The 13,729-nt window shown below is 47.3% G+C and overlaps 1 protein-coding gene across 1 annotated transcript; it reads right to left on the reverse strand.

The window, feature by feature from the left end:
* Positions 1-6,078: 6,078 nt before the first annotated feature.
* LOC147086484 (immunoglobulin lambda-1 light chain-like) lies at positions 6,079-10,466 on the reverse strand. The gene is made up of 3 exons (XM_085978579.1): positions 10,342-10,466; positions 9,836-10,189; positions 6,079-6,741 (listed from the first exon to the last, which is right to left on the reverse strand). The coding sequence occupies exons 1-3, from the start codon at positions 10,388-10,390 to the stop codon at positions 6,413-6,415; spliced, it is 732 nt and encodes a 243-aa protein (XP_085834705.1). The 5' UTR covers positions 10,391-10,466; the 3' UTR covers positions 6,079-6,412.
* Between the last annotated feature and the right edge of the window lie 3,263 nt (positions 10,467-13,729).

Below are 13,729 nucleotides of genomic sequence, written 5' to 3' on the forward strand. Positions count from 1 at the left end.
TGCGCGGGGCCCGGCTCACAAGAGATGTGAAAGGCACACCTGCGGAAATTGCGTTTTAAAAATAGCAGGCTGGAAAATACAGCGCCATGTCGAGGCTCGCTGCGGGTTTCCTGTTGACACATTAAACGCCCACGCACAGGTCTGCCTGCAAAGGGCAATACATTCCAGTTCGTGTTAAACAGGCCTGAAAGGCGGCGTGCAATGCAGGCTGATTAAAATGTGAATTGAGGGCAGGCAGTGCTGAATTGCACGCACCGCACTGGTTGTGTCATTTGTGTGGGCGCGAGGACATGATCCTATTCCGAGTGTTGCTTTTTATTGGTCCAGAACCCATTCATTCATACACCCTTACTTGTACCAACAAAAATAGACCAGTTTGAAGAAAGTTGCAATCATCTGTTATTATATCAGCCGTGGTTCAGTGGCTAGCACTCTCGCGTCTGAGGCAGAAGATCAGTGTGTTGTTCAGATCCCACTCCAGAGACCTGAACACATAATCCAGGCCAACACCCCCATTGCGGTGCTGAGGGAACGCCGCACTGTCGGAGGGGCAGTACATAGGGAGCGCTGCACTGTCGGGGGGGGCAGTACTGAGGAAATGCCACATTGTGGAAGGGTCAGTACAGAGGGAGCGCCGCACTGTCGGAGGAGCAGTACCGAGGGAGCACCACACTGTCAGAGGGGCAGTACTGAGGAAGTGCCGCACTGTCGGAGGGGCATTACTGAGGGAGCGCCGCACTTTTGGGGGTCAGTACTGAGGTAGCGCTGCACTGTCGGAGGGGCAATACTGAGGGAGCGCTGCACTGTCGGAGGGGCAATACTGAGGAAGTGCCGCACTGTCGGAGGGGCATTACGGAGGTAGTGCTGCACTGTCGGAGGGGCAATACTGAGGGAGCGCTGCACTGTCGGAGGGGCAGTACTGAGGGAGCACTGCACTGTCGGAGGGGCAATACCGAAGAGTCTACACTGTTGGAGGGGCCGACTTTCGGATGCAACGTTAAACCGAGGCCCTGTCTTCTCTCTCAGTTGGCTGTGAAAGATCCCAGGGCCGCTATTGGAAGAATAGCAGTGGAGTTCTCCTCGGTGTCCTGGACCAACATTTATACCTCAGTCAACATCAATAAAAGAGATGTCCTGATGATTATCACACTGCTCTTTGTGGGAGCTTGATTGCATTCAATTTTTGCAACGCTTTCTTGTTGTGTCAGATACTGTGTCTGAGCAATCAAACACTGCATTAATATGGAATACCTTAACTTTGATAAAGATTGATTTAATGTTGCCAATATTATATTTGGTTTATTAAACAGTAATGAGGTTTGACCCTTTGGTATTTTGCACATGTGTAGTTGGTGATCATCCCCCTTCGAATGGGATGAATGGGAAAGGGGTCGGCCAATGGAATTATGCACAATGAGAATTAACTGATAGTTTTTCCCGTTGCATTCAAAAGCAATCATTTAAAACGTTTTCTGTCCATCGGAGATCCTTGTAATGGGAGTGAATGTGGGGAAATCTACACATGTAAACTGAGCAGCGAGTGGGTTTGTGTATTCAGCATCTATATCATTACAACGAATGGACAGTTTGTTAATTAAATTAGAGCCAGGCCATTCAAAGGTGATGTCAGGAAGCACTTCTTCACACAAAGGGTAGTGGCAATCTTGAACCCTCTCCTCCAAAAAGCTGTTGAGGCTGGGGGTCAATTGAAATCTCAAAACTGAGATTGATGAATTTTTGAAATAACAACAGAAAATGCTGGGAAAACTCAGCAGGCCAGGCAACATCCGTGGAGGGAGAAATAGAGTCAACATTTCAGGTCAAAACCCTTTGTCAAGACTCGGTATCATTTCTGTTACAAACCTGCATGGAGTCTTGACAAAGGGTTTGACCTGAAACGTTGACTCTATTTCTCTCTCCACGGATGTTGCCTGGCCTGCTGAGTTTTTCCAGCATTTTCTGTTGTTATTTCGGATTTCCAGCATTTGTAGTATTTTGCTATCGGATTGATGGATTTTTGTTGGGTACGGGTATTAAGGGTTACGTAACCAAGGCGGATAGATGGAGTTAAGATACAAATCAGCCATGATCTAACTGCGTTATGGGACAGGCTCCAGTTGCTGAATGGCCTCCCCCTGTTCCTATGTTCATGGACTTTAATTTCTGTATCAAACCTGTAAGGAGTCGGCACGAAAGTAACAAAAACCCATCCCTGCAAATTCAAAGTTTATTAGATGGACACAGTCTCCTTACTGTGTTTGGTCAGTGGTGTTTCCTCGAACCGGATTGCTATTTTCTGAGTTGTTTCCGGGCGGGGTTACAGAGGGGCGCACCGATTCCTGGTACAATAGAACCGGACAGCAATAACAGTCACATCAGTGTCTCGGTGCAAGCTTGGGGCAGCGGCGCTGTCTGTACTTTGTGCTGTTCCACTAGGCTTCTCCAGTTACATATGGAGAAGAGCGTGTCGGGGAAAACTGTAGAGAAAACCAGGAAAGAGTGAGAGATGTGCAAATGGTCCTTTCACTGCAACCCCTTCACTACATTGAATTACATAGAATGTGCAGCACAGAGACAGGCCATTCGGCCCAACTGGTCCATGCCGGAATTTATGCTCCACACGAGCCTCCTCCCATCCCTCTTCATCTCACCCTTTCAACATATCCTTCTGTTCCTTTCTGCCTCACGTGTTTATCTAACTTCCCCTTAAAAGCATCTATGCCATTTGTCTCAACCACTCCCTGTGGTTGGGAGTTCCACATTCTAACCCTATTGGATTTATTAGTGACCATCTTATATTTATGGTCCCTAGTTCTGGTCTCCCCCAGAAATGGAAACATCTCCTCTATGTCTACCCTATCAAACCCTTTCACAATCTTAAAGACCTCTATCAGGTCACCCCCCTGAGCCTTCTGTTTTGTAGAGAAAAGAGCCCCAGCCTGTTCAATCTTTCCAGATAGTTATAACCTACAAACAGAGATGGACAATTTCTAGAGACTGGAGTAAACAAAGTTCAACTGGGTGCTAGCTACAATCCACGTTTCTTAATTTCCGGAAGTATCCAGGTAACCAGTTATTCACAGGAGCGACTCTAGCTAAATAAGATTAACGCCCAGCAGAACTCATTGCAAAATCTATTGGCCATGTTTCAGGTAACTCATTGATAAATCTTTATATCTGGATAACGTTTTCTAAAAATGGCCAGTTATGCCAGAAAATAGCAGTAAGAGTGTGTACCCGGCTGTGATCCACAGGTTTCCACCATCAAAGTATTTGAATATTTCATAATAACAATGTCAAACAGCATTCTTTTTATCGCTCTGATATTCCATAGAATCATTAAATATTTCCAGTCAATTAGTCTGAAACAGTGTAATGATTCAATTTTTATATAGTTGAAACTTAGATCTGAATGGGGTCGCTCCCTTAAACAAACGCCCCCTGGAGGCAACATGTGATAAGGGTGTTTGTGCCTGGTGGCGTTTCTCTGTCACCCCCTGGCGACTCATTTTCACACTTTAGAGCTGCATTTGGGAAGCAGCGAGAGGGCCACTTCCTTCCTGTGACTCCCAGATATCTTGCAATGTTCAATGGAGAATGATACCCACAATGTACAATCAAGTCACGGCTTCAGTGGAGCCCATGGTGGTGAAACGGTCGTTCGGAGCAAATTTGATTCTGGGATGCTGGTATCCCAGTCTCTCTAAAGGAGAATAATCAGATGTGTAAACTCTGCTGGGCTGTGTCCTAACTCGCACCAAGTCCCGTTCAAACATTACCTCCTGTGCTCGCTGACCTACATTCGCTCCCAGTCCGGCAACACAGCACTACTCTTAGGGGTCTGGTTGGGCCAGAATTCCCGATCAGCATTATACGTTACTGTGAGATGGAAACTGATTTGTAGTCTGGCTAACTTTTGAGTATAGAAGCGCCCCATAATATGTGGGAGACATCCCAGCCCTTGACCAGCTTCAGAGTAGAGTCACAAACCGTCAGGAGATGGAATTACCATTAAAGACAGGAGAAATCTGGAGAGATTGGAGTAAAATCACTCACCGTTGAGCATATGGAAGCATATGCACTAAACGGCATAAGAGAACAAACCAAACGCTACTGTGGACAAAAAGGGTGAGCGTTGCACAGACTAGGCTACAATCCCCTTGAATATAGAAGATTAACGGGCAATCTAATTGTGGTGTTTAAGATGATTAAAGGATTCGATAAGGTAGAGAGAAACTATTTCCTCTGGTGGGGGGGAGTCCAGAACAACGGGGTGTAACCTTAAAATTAGAGCCAGGCCGTTCAGGGGTGATGTCAGGAAGCACTTCTTCACTCAATGAGTAGTGGAAATCCGGAACGCTCTCCCCCAAAAAACTGTTGAGGCTGGGGGTCAATTGCAAATTTCAAAACTGAGATCGATGGATTTTGTTGGGTATCGGTATTAAGGGTTACGGAGCCAAGACAGGTAGATGGAGTTGAGATACAGATCAGCCATGACCTAATTGCACGGCGGAACAGACTCGAGGGGCTGAATGGCCTCCTCCTGATCCTATGTAACAGGCTCCAGGGCCAGAATAGCCTCCTCCTTTTCCTATGTAACAGGCTCCAGGGGCTGACTGGCCTCTTCCTCTTCCTAAGATCCTAACTGGGAAAATAAGGTGCACGATTCCCTGCCTGAATTATGGGTTGTGTTGATTCTGAAGCACTCTCTTATGTAGCACTGTTATGCAGATTATCTCACTGAGCGTAACTGTACATGTACCGGTGGGAGGGGTGAGGTGGGAGGGGTACCGATTAGTAACGCTTATACTGAGCTCTCCCCCGGACTGAATTAAAATAGCGCCAAACCGCTTGCACCTGGGAAATACCAGGATGTCCACTCTCTGCTGGCTCCAGATCACATCTGGCTGAAGCGGACAATATTTGAAAACGAGGTGGCCGAGCTGGTCACCTGTACTTGAAGGTGGTCTCCATGTAGTGTTTTGGAACTTTTCACTAGGGAATCTTTTCCCCGGGAAAGCACTCTCTCTCTCTCTCTCTCTCGCCACAGACTCGCCACCCTCGCCCATTGATTCCACCCCCTTCCCGGTCTCAATCGACTCAGACTGTTCGCAATCTCAGGGGCCTATTCCACCCATATCTGAGTTCCCCGGCCCATGACCTGTCCATGTGAAAGGCCGCCTACTTTCAACTCGGTAACCTTTCCTGCCTTCCCCGCTACCTCAGTCCACCTGTCGGTAAACCCTCATCCAAGCCTTTGTTACCTCCTAACGTGACTTGTCCAATGCTCAGGACACCTCTACCTAAGACATTTAGTAATCTTGAGCTCATCCAAAACTCTTCTGCCCGTAGCCCATCCCCCACAACTCCCACTCACTCACCATCCACGGTCTTGCTGAACTGCAGGGACTCCTCAATCCCCAAAGGTCCCCAATTTAAAATAGTCATCCCCTTGTTCAAATCCGTTCATGCCTAAGCCATTCCCGATCTCTGTAACCTCCTACATCACTATCTACCCCAGCTCTCTGTGCCCCCCGAATCTGGCATTAGAGAAGATAAAATCAAAGATTTACAAGGATGAAACACAATTGAGAGGTGATACCTATCAGGAAAGATGGAACAGTCTGGGGCTCTTTTCTCTAGAAAGCAGAAGGCTGAGGGGTGACCTGATAGAGGTATTTAAAATTAGGAAAGGGTTTGATGGGGTAGACAAAGAGAAGATGTTTCACTTGTGGAGAAGACCCAGAACTAAGGGCCATAAATATAAGATAGTCATTAATAAATCTAATGGGGAATTCTTTACCCAGAGAGTGGTGAGACTGTGGAACTCGCTACCACAGGGAATAGTTGAGGAGAATAGTATAGATACATTTAAGAGGAAGCGAGATAAACACACGAGGGAGAAGGGAATAGAGGGTTGTGCTGATAGTGGTAGATGAGGAAGAATGGGAGGAGTTTCGAGTGGAGCATAAACACAGGCATGAGCCAGTTGGGCTGAATGGCCTGCTTGTGCTGTACATTCTATGTAATCCACTCAATGTCCCTTTAAGTGCTGAGTAAAGACGGACCACTTTAAGCTCGTGGCAGCATTTCATGTTTATTAAGAGCTGTGTTACACAAGTTCCCAATCACAATACGGTCAGCGAATAAAGGGAAATTTGTCCCCATTCTACACAGACAGAAATTTTGCACACAAGATATTGGGGACAGTTGTACAGAAAGTTCCATCTCACAAAGCTGGACAATCATTTCACTGACGTCTGATATTATTAAACATTCGGATCATTTGACAAAAACTGAAATTGCTACAGCGATTTCATTGCAAAAAAAGGCAGATTGCACACATCGAATTATCTGTTTCATTACATAAAACACTAGCGAAAATCAAACTCCACTGCCAACTCGCACCGCCTCAGTCTGAACACGAGGAGGCGCTGATGGTCTCGAGAAGAGGCGAGCTCAGGGAGCCGTGGCTGACGCTGCAGGAATAGCTGGAGCCCTTGTTCCAGGCGGCGGCGGGGACTTTCAGGTAACTGCTCAGGCTGTAGGTTTGATCGCTGTCCGGGGACACGGCGCCTGTCGTCACCCCGCTGTCTGTCTCTTGGCCATCCACGCTCCAGCGGAGCCGCACCAAGCCCGGCTTAAAGCGACTCACCAGGCAGGACAGAGTGGCCGATCCCGAGCCGATTTCTTCCGAGGAGGGAGGGAGGAGAAGAACCGAGGGGCTTCGATCCTCGCTGCCTGTGTGTGGGGTGAGAGAAAATTCATTAGTTTATGGAATCCGTCAGCAGTGGGACGCTCTGATCTGAAATCAAAGACGCCAAAAATCCCCGAATAAAATTCACTTTAAAATAAATTACTGATTAATACAGGAGTTCAATAAATTCTTCAATCTCTAATTCCTCTGCTCCTCTGACAATTCTGTTACCTACATTAAAAAACTGACTTGGTTCAAACTACTTCATTGGCTTTAAAGGGTTTTGGGACGTCCTGAGGTCGTGAAAGGAGCTTCTTAACAGCAAACACTTTCTTTCTTTATTTCTTTCACTCATTCTTTCTTTCTTTCTATCTATCTGGTAAAATAACAATAGAAAATGCTGGAAATACAGACCGGGTCAGTCAGCATGTGTGAGGTGGAAAGATCAGTAACTGACCAGTTCAGGTGCAGGTTACACCCCCGGAACCGCACTAACCTGTCTGTTCCCGTTACACACACTGACCGACCGGCCGTGTATTCCCAGCATATTCTGTTTTTATTTAATTTCCTATAATTGCAGTTTTTTCCCTTTTTACTTGAATATAATAAAGCGTTTGATTGTCTTAAAATGCGGTCAGTGTTATCTTTAAAGAGGTGAATTCACGGAGCTGTGAGCCGCTTTTCACCGAGAGTCCACATATGTTCTGATATCGCAAACTGATGCAGCCCTTTCAAAGAGCCGCCACAGGCACGATGGGCCGAATGGCCTCCTTCTGTGCTGTATCATTAGATAAGAGACCGGAAGGTTTTTTTTACAATTCATATTTTATTTTACAATTCCGTGTTAGAAACTGATCGGCTTTCAATGTTGCAGCGATGATAATTGAGCCGGGTCTGTTACCGGGTATTGAAGAGCTCACTGAATAAAAAGAGGACATTGTACACGGGCTGGGAATTAATGTAGTGACTCTGTCTCACAATATTGTACATAGTTTACACAGAATTACACCGAATATACGGCACAGAAACAGGCCATTCGGCCCAACCAGTCCATGCCGGTGTTTATGATCCACTCGAGCCTCCTCCAATCCTTCCTGATCTAACTCTATCAGCCTAGCCCTCTATTCCCTTCTCCCTCATGTGCTTAGCTAGCCTCCCCTTAAATGCATCTATACTATTCGCCTCAACCACTCCTTGTGGCAGCGAGTTCCACATTCTCACCACTCTCTGGGTAAAGGAGTTTCGCTTGAACTACCTATTGGATTTCTTGGTGACTATCTTATATTGATGGTCTTTAGTTTTGCTCTTCCCCACAAATGGAAACATTCTCTCTGTATCCACTCTATCAAAACCTTTCATCACTTTAAAGACCTCTATTCGGTCACCCCTCAGCCTTCTCTTTCCCCGGTTTGATGAAGGGTTTACACTGTTTGATATTTCTAGTGAAAGGGTGATCAAGGATTGTACACGTTTCTCGCTACAGAGACAAGTAAGGATTCCTCCCCGCGCGGGTGAACTGATCTCTCTCTCGGCAGCCCAGTCTCGCTGGTCCCGGAGCGATCCGTTCAACACTGGGCGGCAGCGTGACCCGACAGATCAATCCAGGAGAATCGGCGCTATCCCCGGGGAGACACTGGACAGGGAGAGTCAGTGGACACAGCCTGGGGGAGGGGAGAGGGTCAGCAGCGAGAGAATGAGATGGAGAGAAAGTTCCCTTCAACAAGCATCACCCAGTCTCACTCACACACACGGGGCTGGTCAGTAATTGTCACTGCGCAGCTCCATGTTAAAGCGCCGGTTCTGCTCTATAAACAGCGGGGAGATTGCGAATAATGAGCTCAGACAGATTAAATATCGGAGCAGGAAATTCAGAATAAAATCAGTCCCGGCAAACGACTACAATCCCGACTAGTCCCTGTGATGCTGGCGACAGGGAGTCGATCCAACCTGTTGTGTGCTGGGACAGCGGGTCTCGGGAGGGTCCTCTCTCTCTCCCAGCCCAGAGCCGGACACCCGACGGCTGCGGTCAGGGGGACAATACGCCACAGGAATAAAACCAGCAGCAACATTGAAAGTTGTAAATGACGGTAAATGGGTTGGGATTCCCCCGGGGGCTCTCCCGCCGGCTCCGGGCAATCTTTAAAATCGAACGTTGGCCACTCTGGACAGTAGATATAATTCTACATACACTAAGAAATAAGAAATGCATGGCATAGAATCACACAGCACAGAAGGAGGCCATTCGGCCCATCGTGCCAGTGCCGGCTGTTTGAAAGAGCTCTCCAATCAGTCCCACTCCCCTGCTCTTTCCCCACAGCCCTGCAATAGTCTCCTGTTCAAGTCTCAGTGTAACATAGGGACATATTCAGTGTCCACTGTCAGAACCTCACAGTGTAGCTCACAGCTTTCTCTCTCTCTCTCTCTCTCTCTCTGTCTCTTGCCGCACCCGAATGATACCGGCGTTTAGAGGGTTAAATTACGAGGCCGGGGTGTTTAAAATGTGAAAAAGGATTCGATCAGGTAAACACAGAGAAACGATTTACTCCGGTCGGGGAATCAAGAACAAGGGGAGATCAACTTAAAAATAGAGCCGGGCCGTTTAGGAGGGAAGCTCTTTTTCACACAGGCTCGAGAGGCTGAATGGCCTCCTCTTGTCCCTCTGTCACTATTTTATCAATCAGTTCTCCTATGAGGACATGCAGCCCATCGTGCTTGTGCCGGCTCTTTGAATAGAGCTCTCCAATTATTCCCACTCCCTTGTTCTTTCCCCAAAGCCCTGCATTATTCTTTTCAAGTATTTCTCCAATTCCCTTTTGAAAGTTACTATTGAATCTGCTTCCACCGCCCCTGCAGGCAGCGCGTTCCAGATCACAACAACTCGCTGCGTAAAAAGAACACTTCTCCTCATCTCCCCTATTGAATGGGAGCAGGAAATGGTGTCAAACTTCATTTCAGCGCAATATTATTCCCCGAGGCGCTTCAACAATTCCAATTCTGACCAGTTTAACATGTTTGGGATATAAATAGATCTAACGTTAAAATTGACAATGGAGATTTCTCTGGCGCCCGGGAATGAAAGCGACTGCAAATTAATAATAATTGAAACAATGTGAATGGTAGAATGAGAGAGTCACTTACTCTTTATACTCAGGGCGGTCCCCGGTCCGAAGATGGATCCCGAGTCCAACACAGCACAGTAATAGACGGCGGAGTCACCGGGCACCAGGGTTCCGATGGTCAGAATGTAACTTTTACTGGAGGAGTCTCTGGTAGGTTGGAAACGGTCCGTGAAGCCGGTGCCTCGATTGATGGTGCCATCATGCTTGTGATAGATCACCCACACCGGAGCTTCCCCGGGTCGCTGTCGGTACCACCACACGCTGTTTCTGCTCACATCCCAGTTCTGCGTCGCACACTGTAACCGGGCGGTCTGACCCGCGGAGACAGGATCGGATATTGGGGACTGATTGAGGACGGGAGCCGCCAGGACACCTTCAATAAAAGAAAAAAATCAACCCATTCAGAGACTTGGAACAAAGAGGACGTTAATGCTTCAATAAACACGGAGAGAAAACCGTCCGATTCTCGGTATTGAACCGATTTAGTTACGGATAAACCCGTGATTAAAACCATCCGTCTCTCACCTGTTAAATGGATCAGCAGAGCCCACAGGAGATACATCGCTGGAGCCATTTCCTCCGGAGAAGCGCCAACAGCCGCCGCTCAAATTTCCGACTGAACCGTGCGCTGTTCCTGAAAACTCAGGGACTCGGTCCGGTTACAGTGTCTGCAAACCCGAGACTCCGGGTCTATTTATTACCCGGTATGCAAATGACTGGGAGGGGCCAGGAATTGGATGGAGTCAGATTATTATTTAGTTTTTTTTAAATCTGTTTTTGGCTGATTAAATTATTAAAATCTTAAAACTTTAATATAAAAATGTTTACTGTCCAATTGGAGTATCTGTTAAGCGAAAGTTCCAAGATTCCGAAGATTTTTGCGTTTAATGAATATTTAGTCTGTGTTCTACCCCAGAAAAATGAGGGGCGGATTGTAGAGATAGGAATCAGCTGATGCACTTCGGCCGGAATCGTTCTGATAACGCGCTGTTGCTTTCTGATATCCTGCATCAGATTTTAAAATAAACGTTTCCCCCTAAAATACATATTTCATAATAGACTGACGTCCTTTTCTCTAAATCAGCAGCAAGACAACCCTGGATTTGTCAATCCCTTTAAAATTGGTGTTACAATTGATAAATATGATTTGGGCTTCAGTCTGTAAATACATTTCTGATGAGTATATTCCTGAGGCGGAGTAAAGAGTGAATTAGATGAATGAGAAAGAGGGGAAGAAAGCGGCATTTTACACCCTGCCCCGGATTAAAGAGAGGTTGTTCTATTATAGTCTGAGTCGCCCCCTTTAAAACTCAGGAGGGCAAATAAAACTCGGCACAATATTAATAAAATTACACCTTGCCTTTAATTTGCTGCGGGTCCGATTAATGCGCGCAGCTCCCGTTTTAAACCCTGTTTCAGTTGAATTATTAAGCGGCGGGGTCAGTTGTTTCTGGGGCTCTGTGATGTTGAACACTTCCCCTGTTTGGAGTCAGTCCCTAACTCCCCACACTGAGTCTGGGTTCATGTTTTTAAAAGGCAGATTGAAACTGGTTGGTGTCAGTTACTTGAGGGCGAAAGAAACTGCAATAAATTGTTAAGAATTGGGTTGTCTCGAGATATTACCGTTAAAGGAATAATATTTTTGTTTAATAAATATCTGAACTGTGTAACTGTGAAGTTAGGTATTCCCCTGTTCCTTAGAAAATCACCCAGAGCGGCCGTAGGGATTCTCGCCCACGGGAGTAGCCGGCACTGAATTCGGGCGGGGATTGGTTCTCACCTGGACAAGGGGCTTTTCGGTGAAGCCCAGGTGCTTGGTTCTGTTTCTGCGCTTGAACTGATCACTGATTCCTCTGGTCTGTTAGAACTATTAAAGGGGCTTCGGAGCTGTGACTGGAGCTGCTCTCTCAACCTTGCACAGGGTCCAAGGGCTTTGTCACTGCTGACACCGACACGGCTGACTGGAGAACCAATCACAGCGCAGCACTGGCCACACCGCGCACTGCACCTTGGGAACTGTAGTTCCACATTGGGCAATAGCCAAGATCAGCGTGTCTATTGACACCACTGTGCCAGCTCTACCTCCCACCAACTCTCTCGACCCCTCCACTCTCTCTAAATTTTCACACTGCTTGTCTGACATCCAGCACTGGATGAGCAGAAATTTCCTCCAACTAAATATTGGGAGGACCAAACTCTATTAATTCAGTAGGCCGAGTCTATTTAAGCAACGCGTGATAGCAAACAGTCTAAAGGGTCTATTTAAAAAGAGCATTAAAAAACTACAGCAAACAGAACTCATGACCGGAAGTGAGCAACTTCGCCTGATAAAAGCTGGGTGATTTCTCCAGTATAATGCAGTGAGTCGAGGATACTTAGAGAATACAAATTATGTGTGTAAAAAATTACTGTTACATAATTAGGTGTTACCGAGAGGAGCTGTTAATTGTTTAATGGTATTTATCATCATGTGGCAGATCCACTGAATGACTCTGGCTAACTGTATATAATTCTCTTTAACGATGTTCTAACACCAGCCTAAACCTGTTAGGCATTACTGTGTTTTGTATATAGAGTTTGCATGTACGGGGCATGGCCCCTTAAGAGCGCGGGAAATTCCAATGATCTCACGTTGCAAACCACGGGACTGCACAGGCAGTCCTCGTGGCATCTCCATTGAGTAAAGACCTGTTTGATTGTTCTCTTGTGTCGATCTCCGTTATTCGTACGAATACGTTAGTTCCTACATTGGTGATCCCGTTTTTGTGAAATTTTCCACAAAAGAAGAGCACAGCATGGAAGCAAACGCCGTTTTGCTGAAGCTACCGCAGTTCTGGGAGCAGCAAGCGCCCTCGTGGTGTATTCAGGTCGAGGCCCAGTTCGCCCTGAGGAGCATCGATGCAGATCAGACCAAGTATCTTTATGCGGTCTCCACACTCGACAGCTCTACCGCCTCTCGGATCATCAGCCTCCTCGAAAAACCCCCAACGGAGCGTAAGTATGAAACCCTAAAAGCGTGGTTACTGCAGGTTTTCGGGCTCACAAAATCAGAGCGCACCCGTCGATTACTCGCTATGCCCGGGCTCAGGGACTACAAGACTTCAGAGTTGATGAGCCAAATGCTCACACTCCTCGGCTCAGAATGGGAATGTTTCCTCAGCCAACTGCCTGAACAGGTACAAGCTGCCCTGGCCAGATCTGAAGTTGAAGACTGCGCAACACTCGCTGCGGAGGCTGATAAAATTTTCACTTTAACTCGGCAGTACTGTGCCGCCACAAGGTGCGCATCCCCCGCAGACACCACCCCAGCTCATCAGCCTGCTGATCTGTCTTTCTACCACGTGCAGTTCGGCGCAAAGGCGAAGCGTTGCCACCCTTCCTGCAGTTTTCCCAAAAAAATACAACAACTGACACTGCGACCACCGAGGAAAGGGTCTAACGGGCACCCCGCGGCCACGATGGCGATCAGCAATGCGGGAAAATTGCTGTTCATTACCGATACTCTCTCTGGTCGTCTTTTTCTGTGCGACACCAGAGCGCAGTGCAGCATTTTACCTGGGTCCGCCCTCGACGTGCACACAGGGAATCATGGCCCCACCCTTGAAGCGGCCAATGGCAGAGCAATTCGGACCTTTGGCAGACGGCAAGTGGAGGTGTGCCTTGGGGGGCAACGTTTTCACTGGGATTTTGTTACGGCCAAAGTTTCCCAGCCCCTCCCTGGCACAGATTTCCTGTGCGCCAACAGCCTCCTGGTCGACGTCAGGAACCGGCGGCTCATCAACGCAGCAACTTTTAATTCACTTCCATGTTACCGTAGTAACACTATGTCACGCACCATCTCCTGTGCGTTCCCGACTCCTGATGAGTTCGCTCGCCTGCTCGGCGAATTGCCCAACCTGACAAGACCCACGTT

This window comes from Somniosus microcephalus, unplaced genomic scaffold, assembly GCF_052327205.1.
Source record: "Somniosus microcephalus isolate GS21.2 unplaced genomic scaffold, FLI_Smic_1.0 unresolved_chr7, whole genome shotgun sequence".
NCBI classification, from domain to species: Eukaryota; Metazoa; Chordata; class Chondrichthyes; order Squaliformes; family Somniosidae; genus Somniosus; species Somniosus microcephalus.

Coding starts and splice junctions, on each gene's coding strand:
- LOC147086484 (XM_085978579.1), bottom strand. CDS start 10,390: ATGGCTCCAGCGATGTATCTCCTGTGGGCTCTGCTGATCCATTTAACA. Junction 10,190..10,341: donor TCTGCTGATCCATTTAACAG/GTGAGAGACGGA, acceptor CTTTTATTGAAG/GTGTCCTGGCGGCTCCCGTC. Junction 6,742..9,835: donor GACCGCCCTGAGTATAAAGA/GTAAGTGACTCT, acceptor CCCCACACACAG/GCAGCGAGGATCGAAGCCCC.